Here is a 14,761-nt window from a genome sequence, read left to right on the forward strand (position 1 = left end):
TTGATAGTTTGTGATTTAATTTTTTTTAAATTTTGATTTTATTTTTACAATATATTTTCATTCAGTCTTCATGTTCTTGTTTTTGTAAATGTTTATTTATTTACATTTTTGTATTATTTTCTTGCTGTTTTGATATAAAAAATGGATATTTAAATATATATTGAAGACTGAATTTTTTTCAAATATTTTGAAACATTTTTGGGAGATACTAAAGATTCTTTTGTCCGTCTGCCCCGGGGCAGCTGTGGCTCCACCCGTCGCTACCACCACTGGCATGAATGTGTGTCAATGAATAATCTAATCAGTTATTATTGTTATTATTATTTTAAATACATTAGTTGATCATCTTAAATGTTTGATAATTATTCAGTTTATTTCATTTTTTAAATAAGATTTGAATATTCTTAAAATATTGTTAAACATGTTTGTTCTAACATTTGGATCATTTTAAAAGTTTTTAATTTGTTGACCTGCTTCGTGTTGTTTTGATAGTCTTTGATATTCTTATGTGTTTTAGATTTTTAAAGAATATTTAAAAAATATGTTTTAGCTTCTGAAACTTCTTGAGAACCTGACCCAGGAGAACCTGCTGCACCTCAGAGAGTTCGTACTTTTAGACTGGATCCTGTCTCATTGTGTTTTTCAGTCGTCTGCTGTCGTGCAGCTCAATGTCGGAGGTCACCTGTTCAGCACCACACTGAGCACGCTCAGAAGACACCCTGACTCCAAGCTGGCGGAGCTGTTAAACGGACAGAACAAAACAAGAAGCGACGCTCAGGGAACCTTCTTCATCGACCGCAATGGGTCACACTTTGGAGCTCTGCTGGAGTTCATGAGATCAGAGACTCTTCCAACGGAGAACATCCAGGAGGTCTGACTCACCCGTCAGCTGTCCAATCGAGTTCAGTCAGTTCAGACCAAGTTTAAACTCGACTTATTTCTTTGTAGACTCAGTTCTGTAAAATATTATTCTTGAATTTTGAAGAATTAAATGTTTTTACAAAAGATTAAAGACGTTTATTAAGTATAAGTATGAAAACATTCAGTAAAATCAGCCTCATGTGATGTTAGCATGAAGCAGCTCGTAGCTCTGCACATCCAGAACCAACACCTAGAACCACCATCCAGAACAACACCTAGAGCCAACATCCAGAACCAACACCTAGAACCACCATCCAGAACCAACATCTAGAACCACCATCCAGAACCAACACCTAGAGCCAACATCCAGAACCAACACCTAGAACCACCATCCAGAACCAACACCGAGAACCACCATCCAGAACCAACACCTAGAGCCAACATCCAGAACCAACACCTAGAGCCAACATCCAGAACCACTATCCAGAACCAACACCTAGAGCCAACATCCAGAACCAACACCTAGAACCACCATCCAGAACCAACATCTAGAACCACCATCCAGAACCAACACCCGAAGCCAACACCTAGAACCAACACCTAGACCCAACATCCAGAACCAACACCTAGAACCACCATCCAGAACCAACATCCAGAACCAACACCTAGAACCACCATCCAGAACCACCATCCAGAACCAACACCTAGATCCAACATCCAGAACCAACACCGAGAACCACCATCCAGAACCAACATCTAGAACCAACACCTAGACCCAACATCCAGAACCAACACCTAGAGCCAACATCTAGAACCAACACCTAGACCCAACATCCAGAACCACCATCCAGAACCAACATCTAGAACCACCATCTAGAACCAACACCTAGAGCCAACATCCAGAACCACCATCCAGAACCAACATCTAGAACCAACACGTAGAACCTGTGAACTCCAGGTTCTGGTTCCTACCAATGATCCACATCAACATTTAGTCTGAACATGTAAGAACCAGAACCTTGACTGGTCCAACTTCACCACATCAGGTTCTACTGATGTTAGAGCCTCAACAGGTGGTGAAATGTGACCAGAGACTGGGTTCTGGTAGAACCATGGATCCATCCATAGACAGACACTGACAGGAACTTTCTGGATCAGCGCCAGCCTGGACTGAACATTTTTGCACTTTTTCTGGTCTCAAGGATCTATTCAGTTCTGAAATGTGTAAAATTCTCAAAATGGTGACAAAATATAAATTCTAAGTAATGAAACTCTTGAAGTGAACTCCTTGGCTGTGGTTCCTGCAGGTCCACCAGGAGGCGCTCTACTACAACATCCCTGCTCTGATCAAACGTCTGGAGGAGACGCCTCAGCTGTTTGGAGAGCTGGTTGGTCGGCAGCAGTTCTTATCCAGAGTCCCACATTACAAAGAGAACATCGAGGTGAGCTGCTGGTTTCACTGGTTCCACTGAGGTTCATGTTTCTATGCAGCATAAAGTCCTGCAGCTCTGTGGAACCAGAACCACATGAAGAAGGAGAGAGAACTCAGAGACGTCTTCTGTCAGCAGGACGCAGAACCATGGAACCAGAGAGAAGAAACGTTTCTTTAATCATTTACTTGACAAAAATATTTGAAAACCTGGATCCCACATGTCCAACATGCTTCAGAGCTTCCACAGATGCTCTGACACCGGAACAGATGTTCTCTCCTCACTGTGGCTGTTTGACAAGGTTCTGCTCTAGTCTCCTGACCCGTCTCCTCTCTGCTCTGAGTCCTGATGGTTCTTTTTGCAGCAAGAAGCTCAGAATCTTTGTTTTTACAGAATCTGGTTTGACAAATGTTTAAATGAGACACGTAGAATGAATGTATTCTGATAAAACATCGTAATTCCAAGCTCAGGTTTGGTGATTCTTCCAACAGGACGCTTTACACACGAATAGCTCAAGACTCACGTATGCTGAGGATCCGGTTCTGTGTGTTTTGTGTTCTGGCTGATAACTGGTCAGTTGAGCTGCGTGTTAAACTCACCGGCAGGTTGGGTCAGGGTTGGGGTTGGGAGTGTTCAAGTGAGCCTCAAGTAACCATTTCATCTGCTCTCCAGGTTCTGATCCGTATCGCTCGGGCCGAGGCCGTCGCCGCCCGGCGCTCCACCATCATGATCTGTGTTCTGCCCAGCAAGGACGATGTCGGTTTCTATGACGACGCCATCGGCAGCCTGGACGCAGACAAGGAGTCGGTGGTGACGTTCGGGCCATGGACAGCGTCCCCGTCGGTCCGAGACCTGCTGGACTGTGTGAAGGTGGACATCGAGAGTCGAGGCTACCGGGTCGACATCCAGCCTCACGTCATGGAGAGGAGCTTCATGTCCAGGAGCTACGACTACTTCTACAACGTCACCTTCACCTGGTGGTGACGTCACGTCTACAAACACACCTTCAGACTCAGAGTTTGTCCACAACGACAGCAACGTGTCCTGGATGACCCAAACTGAACACCGGGACTCAGGATTCTCCAACGTGACCCAGCATCTGCATAAAGTCGCTTCACGTGTGTCCAAAACAACAAATACATACGATGCAATTCTTGGCACTTTTTCCTGACAAATAACTTAAACAATGATCAAGTCCTGCTGGCAAACAGAACCAGGTGGGTCCACAAGGAAGTATCTGTAAAACGGTCCTTTAAAGAACCTGTTTTCGTCTTTGCAGCTCTGTCCGTGTTGTCTGTGTGCATTAAAGGAGTTTTGTTCTGGTTCTGGGGTTAAAGGGAGTTTTTATTTTATCTCTATACGTCCATAAAACAAACAAAAGACTAAATTCATTAGGCTTAAACAGTCTGGTGAAGCTACTACCACTACTAGTTACTAGTACTACCACTGCTACTAGAACGAGTTCCACTACCTCCACTAGTACTACTAACACTACTGCCACTACTAGCACTACCAATACTGGTACACAGGCCAGCTGACAGCCTTCCCTGGGCCGGGACAAGATGATATCAGATGAGATCAGATGCTCTGACGGAGCCACTAAACTCGTCTGTTTCTGTCAAACAACTCATGTTTTGTCAGGATTTTAATCACAGCTAATGGACATTAAGAGCTAGTAGCCAGATAACGTTACCAGGCTGACAAACGTTGGCTCCGCTGTTTCTTACCTCGCTCTACGTTGACTTTACTAGTTGTAGCTTCGTGTCACCACCTTTTTTTAAAGTATTTTTTAAAGGCCTCTATTTTCTTCCTCTCTTTTTCTCTTCTTTTTCCTTTTCTGAGCACCAGACTTCTGCTGAGCGGACATTTTGGTGCTGAAGTGCAAAATCCGAACTTCCAATCAAAGGACATCAGACGTTGATCAGGGGCCAAACCATTTAATGTTGGAGGTGGGGGTGGAGGGCAACTCCAAAGATATTAAGGACAGTTCAGACGAAAACTAATTAAAACTTCTGACTCAAATACTGCCCTGTTTCTTTCCATTAATAGCCCTTCTTTGGGGGAAAAAATCCATAATTCAATGAGGGTCCAGTTCTGGGCCCCCCCGCCACTCTGGGCCCGGGACAACAGACCCGTTTGTCCCCCCCTATCAGCGGGCGTGCTGGTACTACTACCAATACTAGTACTAGCACTACTAGTTACTAGAACTACTAACACCAGTGGTCCAGTTCAGACTGAATACTAAACAGGAGGTTCTGGCTCCACAGAGCTGCACATCATCAGGTCGAACCGGGTCACTGACAGCGGCTGTGTTCTGGTTCTGTTCAGGTACCGTTTGACCCACAGCTCTTGCTACAACATCACTCTGCTGACTCAGCTGCAGTCCGAAGACAACAGGTTCTGGTGTCAGGTGGATGTGATCCGATCGTGTTTCCGCGGTGTTGTTGTGTTTTATTGCAGACGTTCTTCTGTTTCCATGAAGCTGAATGTGAAGAATAAAGGGAAACATGAATGTGGGCCAACCACACGAAGAATGTTTACTTGATCAGAACCACCCTGAACGTGGAGCAGTTACGGGTCAAAGCTGAATCTGCTGATCTGAGCTCCAGACGTGTAGAAAATGAAACACATTGTGGTCCAAAGCATCTGAAAGAGAAAACAAATGTTGGTTCAACAGATGTTTTACAAAAGAACTAAAGGAACGAGTTTCATGAAGTCCTTTCTGTGTCTCATTCTCTGTCGTCTGGTCCAGACCTGCTGGTCCTCACGTCCACCTGCTGGGGGCGCTGATGAAGCTCTAACTCAAACCACGAAGAAGAGGAAGGACGGGAAGCGCGAAGGACAGTCTTGTGTCGCTGCGACTGAATGGGAAGCTAAGCTAACTGTGTTTCCCCAACATGGCAGCTCATCTGAAGAAGCGCGTGTACGAGGAGTTTTCTAAAGTCGTCCAGGTGAGAACTGCGTTCTTTGTGCTCGGTGCGGAATCAGAGCAGATCAAAGGTCCGAGTTACGCTTCAGCAGCTGGTTAGCTGATGCTAAGTGGCTAGGCTAACAGCGAGCCGCTCACTGTCGCACTCAAGCACAGCGTCTCCGGTTTTGTGTCCCAATAAACGTTTGACAGACTCACAGTAAAGATGCTCGTTCACTAATTAACTACAGCTAGTTAACGGAGCTGGTTAACCAAACGTAGCTCACTTCTGATGTAAAGATTCTGCACACTCAGTGATCAGTTCTTCTATTTAGCTTGTACTGCTAAACGCAATGCTAATCAGGTTTCTTGCTGCCGTCTGCAATAAAAGGCTGAGGGCTTCTACACTTATGTAAAAAGACTCTAAAAAGAAAAGAGCTGCGAGCAGACATCAGGCTTCATCTCCATCAGCCTGTTTCTGTCGGTATTCATCCTGAACGGATCATAAAAGCCTCCACAGCCTGTCACACACCGTCGCTGTGAAGCTTTGAGCTTCTGTAGTTTGTGGGTCATCAGAGCTCACTGGACACTGGATGGTTCTGTTCGGATGCTGAAGAAGGTTTAAGTTTTACTTTGTCCTGTTGTTCAGGAGGGACTTTAAAGGAGATGATGTCTGAAGCTGTGATGGAGGTTTTCTGTCAGGTTAGGGTGTGGACACATGAACTGGGTTAGGGATCCAGATGTGTGCATACAGCACATCTGGATCAGTCCAGCAGCTCTGTTCCAGGACACTTCATCTCCAGGTGTTTTACAGAAAACAGCAGCATTAAACAAAACAAACCTTTACAACAGGCATTCAAAGAAAGTCTCATCAACATTTGTTTAAGTGACCATGAAGCATTCAAACAGGGGAGCAGCAGTAAATCAGCAGCAGACTCGTTAGAGAACCTTCTACAGGTTGAGCTGGTCGGACAGTGAAACTACGTTCCTTCTGTGTTTTAAGCTGATGGACATGACAGCAGCTGATTCTCTGATCTGAGAATTCGAGGTGCAGAAGAAAGTACGAGAGGTTCAGAGATGTAGAGAAGAACCCGAGCATGTGGGGATTTTCTAATGTTTGGAAAGTGTTCACATTCCTGCAGAACAAAGACGACGTTGAGAGCGTTTGGTGTGAACAGGACATCGACAGAGTTGCCACCACTTCCTTCAGTCTGTCTGTCTGTCTGTCTGCTCACAGATTCCTCATGAAGAAACTCCGGCGAAGACGCTGCGTCTGTCCAAACCCAGTAAATCTGCAGCTCTACACATCGACCTCTGCAAAGCCACAAACTCCACCGACGCCCTGCAGTATCTGCTGCAGTTCGCCCGTAAGCCTGTGGAGGCGGAGAGCGTGGAGGGCGTGGTCCGGATCCTGCTAGAGCACTACTACAAGGTCAGAACCAGCAGCACACCAGCTCACATTACAGCACACTGCTGATATTCCTGTGACTTCCTTCGATCTGCTCCACTGGCTGCGTATTTGTCCTTTAACACGGGCTTTCCTTGTGAATCTTTAAAATAAATTCTCTGCTCACCAGCGTTTGGTGTTATTCACCAAATCAAACACCTCAGTTTCCTTGAATGTTGAAACCTACTGGGTGATAGAACTGATGGTGACTATCAGCTAAGATGAAAACACAGAACACATCTGATGATGTTGTTGTTGTTGTTGTTGTTGTCGTCGTCTCCCAGGAGACGGACAACTCTGTGCGGCTGAAGATCGCCTCTCTGCTCGGCCTGTTGTCTAAAACTCAGGGTTTCAGTCCCGACTGCATCGTGGATGACGCCATCGGCACGCTCAGCAATGAGAGTAAGAAACTTCTACACAGCATGAGATTCTGTGTCTTGAATCTGTTCCACTCAACCAGCTCGTTTTTACAGTATCTGTGCTTCTCGTTTATAATTCTCTAAGTGTTGGTCAGCATTTTATAAGGCGTGTTGTGTTAAAGGTGTCTGTTAGGCCTCACGTTAGGCTGACTCGTGGTTGTACATGAGAACCATTCGGCTCTGGTCTGGGAATCAGACAGAGATCCCAGTTTGATTGAATCTGTATATTATATAGATATAAGTGCTGATTTTATTTCTTTGTTTTTAAAGCAACATCAGTATTTACTGTGTCATCGATTTAAAAGACTTGATGGAGCATGAACACAAGAGACACCATCAGCGTGGAGTTTAAACCCTGAGACGGTGGAGTCGTGACACTTTGGCTGTCATGGTTGGGTTCTGAAGCTGATTCACTGTTCAGCCTCACTCCTGTTCCACCTGAAACCATCAGGTCCTTCTGCTGATTTGCTCCAAACCTTTTTACAGTAAACTCTGGATGCTGAAAATGGTGTCTGTGAAATTCAGTCTTGAGATCTTAAATGTTTCTGGAGGTCATTTGTTAGGAGAACATCAGCAGACGCTTTTATCCAGAGCCACGTCCATCTGAGAGCAGATCCAGCACCAGCAAGGTGCTAATGTGTTAATGTGTGTGTTCAGCTGTGTTTTTGTGTGTCTACAGAGTCTCATCAGGTTCTGGCTCAGCTGCTCGACACTCTGCTGGTTATCGGATCTCATCTTCCTGAGAGTCCAGCTGTCAGACTGAGGCTCATAGAGGTGGCTTATAAGGTAACACACATCCTAACCCCGTTCACGTGTCCACGCCCTAACCCCGTTCACGTGTCCNAACTGGTTTCTGCGCTTTCTGGTTCAGGCTAAGACTAAGGCTTTCAAATGATTTATAACTAAGTTCTGGTCTCTGGTTAATTAATAGATTTGAGTGGATGATTGCTGCCACTCCTCCCCCTCTGCCTGTACTTCTAGCTATATGAAAGTTCACATGGCTGGGGGAGTCCATTCATTTAGACTAACATGTTCTTCATGCTGCAGCCAGGTTTCAGTCAGAAACATTCAGTCATTACATCAGTGTGTTCTGGTCCGGACCGTTCTGATGATGCTGAGGACCAGGCGTCTCCAGCTGCTCTGTCTTTGACCATCTGCTTTTTTGTGGTGTTCTTGTGTCTGTTTGTTATGTTTTGTGTCAGGTGTCTGAAGTTTTTGGGTTCTCGACACCCGACTCTGGTTCTGCCACTGGTTCCGGAACTGCTCAGCACACATCCGTACTTCGACACTCCAGAACCGGACATGGACGACCCGGCCTGTATCCTGCAACAACACAAACGTGGATAAATCAGTGAAGGAAAAGCAGTTTGCAAGCAGCGACTCAGTGTTGGGTTTTCACGACGTAGAGTTCTTGTCCAGTTAGTTCTGCTGTAGCCTTAATGGGACCTGCAGTCCGGTACCGTAGAGTCCAATCACTTCTGTGGGTTTAATCCTTTATAGAGATGAATGTCACCGTAGAGTCCGAAGCTGAACGTTCAGACCTGTGACGGATGGGCGTTTGGGCTCCACGCTCAGAACTCGGTTTGTGTCTCTGCTGTGGATCCAGTTGTTCTGTCTTGACTTGGCGCTGATCAGACATCGCGGTTCTGGTCTTGGTGTTTAACGCTGCCACGTCATGTCCCACGATGCTGGCGCTGTTCTCTGACCACACCTTCAGACACTACGCCTATCTGAGGGACAGCCTGTCCCACCTGGTGCCGCCGCTCAGGGTCAGAACTGGTCCTGGTACTTTATAGGAAGACACTTAATGGAATATTTCACTTTGCAGGTTCAGATCACGTCTCCTGCTGAGCTCTGCTTCAGAGTCCGTTTGACCGAGCAACAGTTCAGAACCAACAGTTGACATATAATAGTGAGCAGGACGGGTTTCATGGTTCTGTTGGAAGACTAATCGAGTTCTGATGGGTTTAATACGATCAGATTACTGTTTGAGCTTGAAGCTGATCCTGACTCAGACAGCTGAAGGACTTTGGTTCTGGTTTCGCAGCCGGCTCACCGACACTCAGAGTTCAGACCGGTACAGACGATCCTGGGCCGAAACCAGAACCACAGTATGTTTGTGCTTGTTGAAGGCTGACTCACTGTAACTGTGTGTTCCAGCTGCCCGGCAGGAAGCAGGTCTACGGTCTGGACTCGGTGGATTCTGGTTCTGGTTCTGGTTCAGTGGAATCGTCTCAGCTTTTCCTTCAGCAAAGTCTGAACAGAGTCAGTACCATCCAGAACCTGGAGGCAGCCGGAGCTCCGGACCTGCTGGACCTCACCATACGGTAACACACACACACACACACANTATCCGACATAGAAGAAGGTTTTACATTTAGTGTCTGTTCATCGAGTCACGACTGTGTTCCCTTTATGGAATTTTAAAAAGTGCCATCGCCGTCAGAACTTAAAGATCTGAACCCATAAACACGCTGACGGGTTTGAAAGCCTTGTTATATTTTTAGAAATGGCCAAATCACACCATCAGTCAGCCAGAAACTGCAGAAGCAGAGAGAACTGTCAGATGTCTCCTTAGTTACTGATGAACCTGAGCGACGAACAGTTTCTTCAGCAAAGTTACCGAAATCATTCAGTTGTGATATTTCAGGGGTCGGCAACCTTAAACACTCAACGGAAAAGAAGGCACCAGGAGCCACAAAACCCTTTTGACATTTAAAATGAAGATAACACTGCATGTATTGTTTTTACGTTAATGCTATGTATAAAAAACTACAGTGTGTTGCATTTATTAAATCAATGAACAGAGGAAACAAAATTTTAATTTTATTTCTGCAACAAAAACATTTTGAACTCCAAAAAAAAAAAAAGACGCTGAGTTGAAGGTTACTTTCAAATAAAATATTCAAAGTCTATTTGAATACTCCTTGTATTTACGAAATACAAAGCTGATCTTAAATCCTCCCCCTGCAGCAAAGTAAACCAGCGTCTGGTTGTCCTGCTGCCTGCAGCTGGACTGCTGACCAGACTGCTGACCGCCTGTGAGCTCTTTGGGACGGAGGAGCTCACGGCAGCACCGCTGCTCGCTGAGGACAGGAACGGCACAACGATACCAGTTTTCACCTCAGAGCCTCCAAAACACCAGAAAGAGTCGCTGGCTTTTGACAAAAAAGTTGCCAAGAGGATTTGGAAAGTTGCCAGATTTAGTGAGAACGTCATCAAGTTTGCAACGCTGCGTGTGCTGCGGACGTCACACATCGTGTGTTGCACATTGTGACACATATTTTGAGCGACAAAAAAAAAAAAAAATTCAACACATTTTATTTTAATTATTTTAATGTTACAAGTTCACAAAAATCTTCAAATTTAGAACTACATTTTTAAAAACTAATGAGCTAAAATAAAATAAATTTTAATTAAAGTACTCATTATTTATTTTCCAAAGCCACAAGAAGCCGCAGCAGAGGGATGAAAGGGCCGCATGCAGACCCGGAGCCACGGGTTGACCACCCCTGTGATATTTCATCTAAATCATTTTATTCTACATTTCTCATTTTAAACTTTGCCAAAATCTACCATTTGTTGTAGCGGTGTTCTGTCAAAAGAAAAAAACTGCATTTCCTGCACAGCCGTGAAGCCGTGACCGCCTCAGCTGAGCTGCTGGCAGCGTTTCCAAGGAGACGAGGAACTGATTAAACCAGTCGATCACTAGATATCTCCAGCATGAGGAGCCTCCACGTGGTCCAGGGTTGGAAACGGCTGTTGTTTTACATTGCTGTTAAATAATCAAAGAAACGTTCCTTCTCTCTGGTTCCATCGTTCTGCTGACAGAAGACGTTTCTGAGTTCTCTCTCCTCCTTCATGTTCTGGTTCCACAGAGCTGCAGGACTTCAGTGAAGCATGAAGCTCAGTGAAGGAACACGAGACAGGAGCTTAGAGAACTAAAACAACTCAGATGCTTTGGTCCGTGACTGTTGTTTAATCTGGAGCTTTATGTGGTTCCAGCAGCTGTGAGGGACGTTCAGAGCATCATCAGTGATTACTTTGGAGATCAGGACCCCAGAGTTCGAACTGCTGCCCTCAAAGCCATGGTAGGAGGCTGAACACACCCAAACGGACCAGAAACCCAACCAGAACCAGTCAGTCAGCTGGACGGTTGTACGTACTGACATTCTGTGTTCTTGTGTTCAGCTGCAGCTGCATGAGAGAGGAATGAAGATCCAGCAGATCATCTATGACCAGGTACACTGACAGTGATGGAGGTGTTTCAGGGATTCACTTCTGTTAAAGCAGCGTTCAGCCTTCAACCAGCCTGTGGTGGCGCTGGAACATCTGTCAGCACTGCCTCAGACTCTGGTCACAGTTCACTGATTAGATTTTTCAGAACCACAACTGTTTATAGAGATGTTTTGGCTGACTTTAGAGACCTGTGAATTTTTCTATTTTCACTCAAAGAAGCCTGTGAAGTCATTTGAAGGGTTTAATATCCACATCCAGGTTCACCATGACGACACCACGAGGCTGCTGTACGTAGCAACAGCCGGTTTGGAGCCCACGGGACTGTTGGGTCGTGTCTGAATAGCAAAGAACAGGAACAACAGGGTAGAAGGAAGACAAAGAAATGAGAAAACGGTCCCAAAGGGATGCAGGGTGACCCAAACAAGACACAGACTCACACAGAACCACAAACCTGCACATCTAGAACCTGTGAACTCCAGGTTCTGGTTCCTACCAATGATCCACATCAACATTTCATCTAAACATGTAAAAGCAGAACCTTGTCTGGTCCAACTTCACCCCATCAGGTTCTGCTGATGTTAGAGCCTCAACAGGTGGTGAAATGTGACCAGAGACTGGGTTCTAGTAGAACCATGGGTCCATCCATAGACAGACACTGACAGGAACTTTATGATCAATAATGAAACTGTGTCTTGATGGATCCGTTCAGTGGTCCTGATGGAACTGCTCTGTCTGAGTCTCCACATTTCACAGCCGTTGGACTTTTATTTCTGGAGGTTCTGAACCTGGAAGTGGACTCACAGGTGTTTATTTGAGGGTTTCTCAAAGTGCAGCCAGAACATGTGACAGTTACCAGATAAACAAAGTGTGAACCAGAGCTGAGGTGGTGGAGGAGCTCTGCTGTCTGACATGGACCGGACCGGTTCTGGTGTTTCTGTTTCCAGGCCTGCGGACTGCTGTCAGATGACTATGAGCAGGTCCGATCTGCAGCGGTCCAGATGGTTTGGGTTCTCAGTCAGCTGTACCCTGAAAGGTGAGAAGATCCAGATGTTCAGACTGATGTTCTGATGACCTCCCTCTGCTCTCTGGGTTCACAGCTACACAGGAAGGACTGAAGAAACAGGACCCAAGTTCTGCTCAAGTTCTGTTCACTGAAAACAGAAACTCTGAGAAGCCTCCTGATGATGCTGCAGTTTTTTTATCTTGATATTTGTTTTTATTTGGTTGAAACATTAAAATCAGAATTTTCACGTTGAAGCCTTCTGCTAGCTGGTTAGCTTAGCATTAGTTAGCATCAGCCTGACCTGTACTTTTTCTTGCTGTCCAATCAGCATCGTGCCCATCCCGTCGTCCAATGAGGAGATCCGACTGGTTGATGACGCATTTGGGAAGATCAGTCACATGGTGGGTGACGGTTCCTGGATGGTCCGAGTGCAGGCGGCTAAAACCCTGGTGAGAACAGAACTGGGCCGACACTCAGCAGCTACACTCATTTAACATCCTTGTAAATAACCAGTTTATTCCAGCTGGTGCTGGACTGGGAACCACCAGAACCCTGAACACAGCTCATGTAAAGGGACCAGTTTACGCTGAAACAGGAACAAAGTCAGAGTTCGCTCACATTAACGCTCCGATTTGTTCGTCTGGTTGTAGATTCATAACTTTGGTTGTAATTAGTGACGTTAATCTTTGAGTCATTTCTATTGAATTGTGTCGACCCAGCAGGCTGATAGTAGATAAAACAGGACTCCGGATGGAGCGTTCACTGAACCTGCTGTGCTGTTTCAGGGCTCGATGCTGCAGGTCAGTCCTCACTTCCTGGAGCAGACGCTGGATAAGAAGCTGATGTCTGACCTCAGAGTGAGTCATTTCACTTTCACTGGGTCACAAACAACCAGTTAACTGTGAGGTGAAGATGGGATTCTGTCTGACCTGACGCTGTTCACTGACTGTTTCTCTGCTGTGTCCAGAGGAAGCGAACGGCTCATGAACGGGCCAAAGAGCTCTTTGCTTCTGGAGAGTTCTCCTCTGGCAGGAAGTGGGCGGACGACGCTCCGAAGGAGAAACTGGACACCAACACCGTCAACCTGATCGCCTCTGGGGCCTGTGGAGCCTTCGTCCACGGCCTGGAGGACGAGATGTTCGGTACTGGAGACCTGCTGAGGATCGGACCACACAGCTCAGTGTCACATATGAAAATGAATCAAGCAGGAGGCTCATTCCCTTTAATCAGTCGATCCTCCCAGAACCAGCTGGTTCTGTATCTGCAGCACCTTTATCTACTGACCAGAGTTCTACCTTCACACTGTGAATGTTCCAGAGTTCCAGGTCCTTGAAGTCCACAGAGGAGGGTCCAGATTTCTCACTTTAATGGACTTTCTGATGTAGAACTGATCTGGTGCCAGGTTCTAGCAGAACCCAGATGTGTTCTTCCTCCTAAATGTCATGTGTCTATCTGCTGTACTGATGAAGTTCTGAGGCTCAGAAATGATGGAAAAAGTCCATTAAAGTGATCAATCTGGACCCTCCTCTGTGGACTTCAAGGACCTGGAACTCCAGGAAGCAGAAAATCGTCTGTTTCCTGAGACTTGAGGACTTTAGTGGTGATTGTAGGTTTTGGTTGAATCTTCTCAGTGACCGATGATAGATCAGGTTCCTTACAGGGCGTTTGTTGCCATCTGAGGTTCTACAGCGTCGGGAGCTTCTGCTGTGGGTCAGCATGTTGTCATCAGATGGTGTTTAATCTGGTGTTTCCTCCCTCAGAGGTTCGCATCGCGGCGGTGGAGGCTCTCTGCCAGTTGGCTCGATCTTCTCCCAGCTTTGCTGAGAAATGTCTGGACTTCCTGGTGGACATGTTCAATGATGAGATCGAGGAGGTGAGGCTGCAGTCCATCCACGTCCTGAGACAGATCTCCACCCACATCACTCTGCGGGAGGACCAGCTGGACACGGTTCTGGCTGTTCTGGAGGTAAAACCCACAGCAGCAGTAAATGTCTGATTGAAAGCCAACAGTGTGTCTGATGGAGTCCGTCTGTCTGTCCAGGATTCATCTCGAGACATCAGAGAAGCTCTTCATGAGCTGCTGTGCTTCACCAACGTCTCCACCAAAGAGTGCATCCAGCTGGCTCTGCTGGAGCTGCTCAAGAACCTCAACAAGTATCCCACCGACCGCAACTCCGTCTGGAAGTAAGACGGGTTCTGTTCTGTGGTTCAATTCAATTCAATTCAGTTTTATTTGTATAGCGCATATTTACAACAACAGTCATCTCATAGCGCTTCACAAAGGCAGAGACAGAAACGCCCAACAATCCAAACATCTGGATTCCCTATAAGCTTCAGCAGTCTGCTGGTGGGAAGGAACCGAAAACCCCCACAGGGGAAAAAACCTCAGACAGAACCAGGCTCAGGGAGGGACGGCCATCTGCCTCCACCGGTTGGGTGGATGTAGGATGAATT

The 14,761-nt window shown here is 46.1% G+C and overlaps 2 protein-coding genes across 2 annotated transcripts in view; both read left to right on the forward strand.

Moving 5' to 3' along the window:
* kctd14 (potassium channel tetramerization domain containing 14) overlaps positions 1–3,580 on the forward strand; it is a 4,457-nt gene extending 877 nt beyond the window's left edge. Inside the window, exons 2-4 of the mRNA XM_008285908.1 lie at positions 647–871; positions 2,169–2,303; positions 2,964–3,580. Coding sequence (XP_008284130.1) covers positions 647–871; positions 2,169–2,303; positions 2,964–3,275 — 672 coding nt within the window. The 3' untranslated portion in view covers positions 3,276–3,580. The remainder of the gene's footprint in view (positions 1–646; positions 872–2,168; positions 2,304–2,963) is intronic.
* Positions 3,581–5,084: 1,504 nt separating this feature from the next.
* Positions 5,085–14,761, forward strand: part of ints4 (integrator complex subunit 4) — a 19,073-nt gene continuing 9,396 nt past the window's right edge. The window contains exons 1-16 of the mRNA XM_008285916.1: positions 5,085–5,242; positions 6,437–6,631; positions 6,931–7,048; positions 7,745–7,877; positions 8,268–8,383; positions 8,701–8,834; positions 9,226–9,392; positions 10,039–10,042; positions 11,055–11,156; positions 11,257–11,307; positions 12,249–12,337; positions 12,636–12,756; positions 13,093–13,164; positions 13,275–13,449; positions 14,068–14,273; positions 14,349–14,491. Coding sequence (XP_008284138.1) covers positions 5,189–5,242; positions 6,437–6,631; positions 6,931–7,048; positions 7,745–7,877; positions 8,268–8,383; positions 8,701–8,834; positions 9,226–9,392; positions 10,039–10,042; positions 11,055–11,156; positions 11,257–11,307; positions 12,249–12,337; positions 12,636–12,756; positions 13,093–13,164; positions 13,275–13,449; positions 14,068–14,273; positions 14,349–14,491 — 1,880 coding nt within the window. The 5' untranslated portion in view covers positions 5,085–5,188. The remainder of the gene's footprint in view (positions 5,243–6,436; positions 6,632–6,930; positions 7,049–7,744; positions 7,878–8,267; positions 8,384–8,700; positions 8,835–9,225; positions 9,393–10,038; positions 10,043–11,054; positions 11,157–11,256; positions 11,308–12,248; positions 12,338–12,635; positions 12,757–13,092; positions 13,165–13,274; positions 13,450–14,067; positions 14,274–14,348; positions 14,492–14,761) is intronic.

The sequence above is a fragment of the Stegastes partitus genome, unplaced genomic scaffold (assembly GCF_000690725.1).
Source record: "Stegastes partitus isolate 25-593 unplaced genomic scaffold, Stegastes_partitus-1.0.2 Scaffold422, whole genome shotgun sequence".
Lineage (NCBI taxonomy): Eukaryota > Metazoa > Chordata > Actinopteri > Pomacentridae > Stegastes > Stegastes partitus.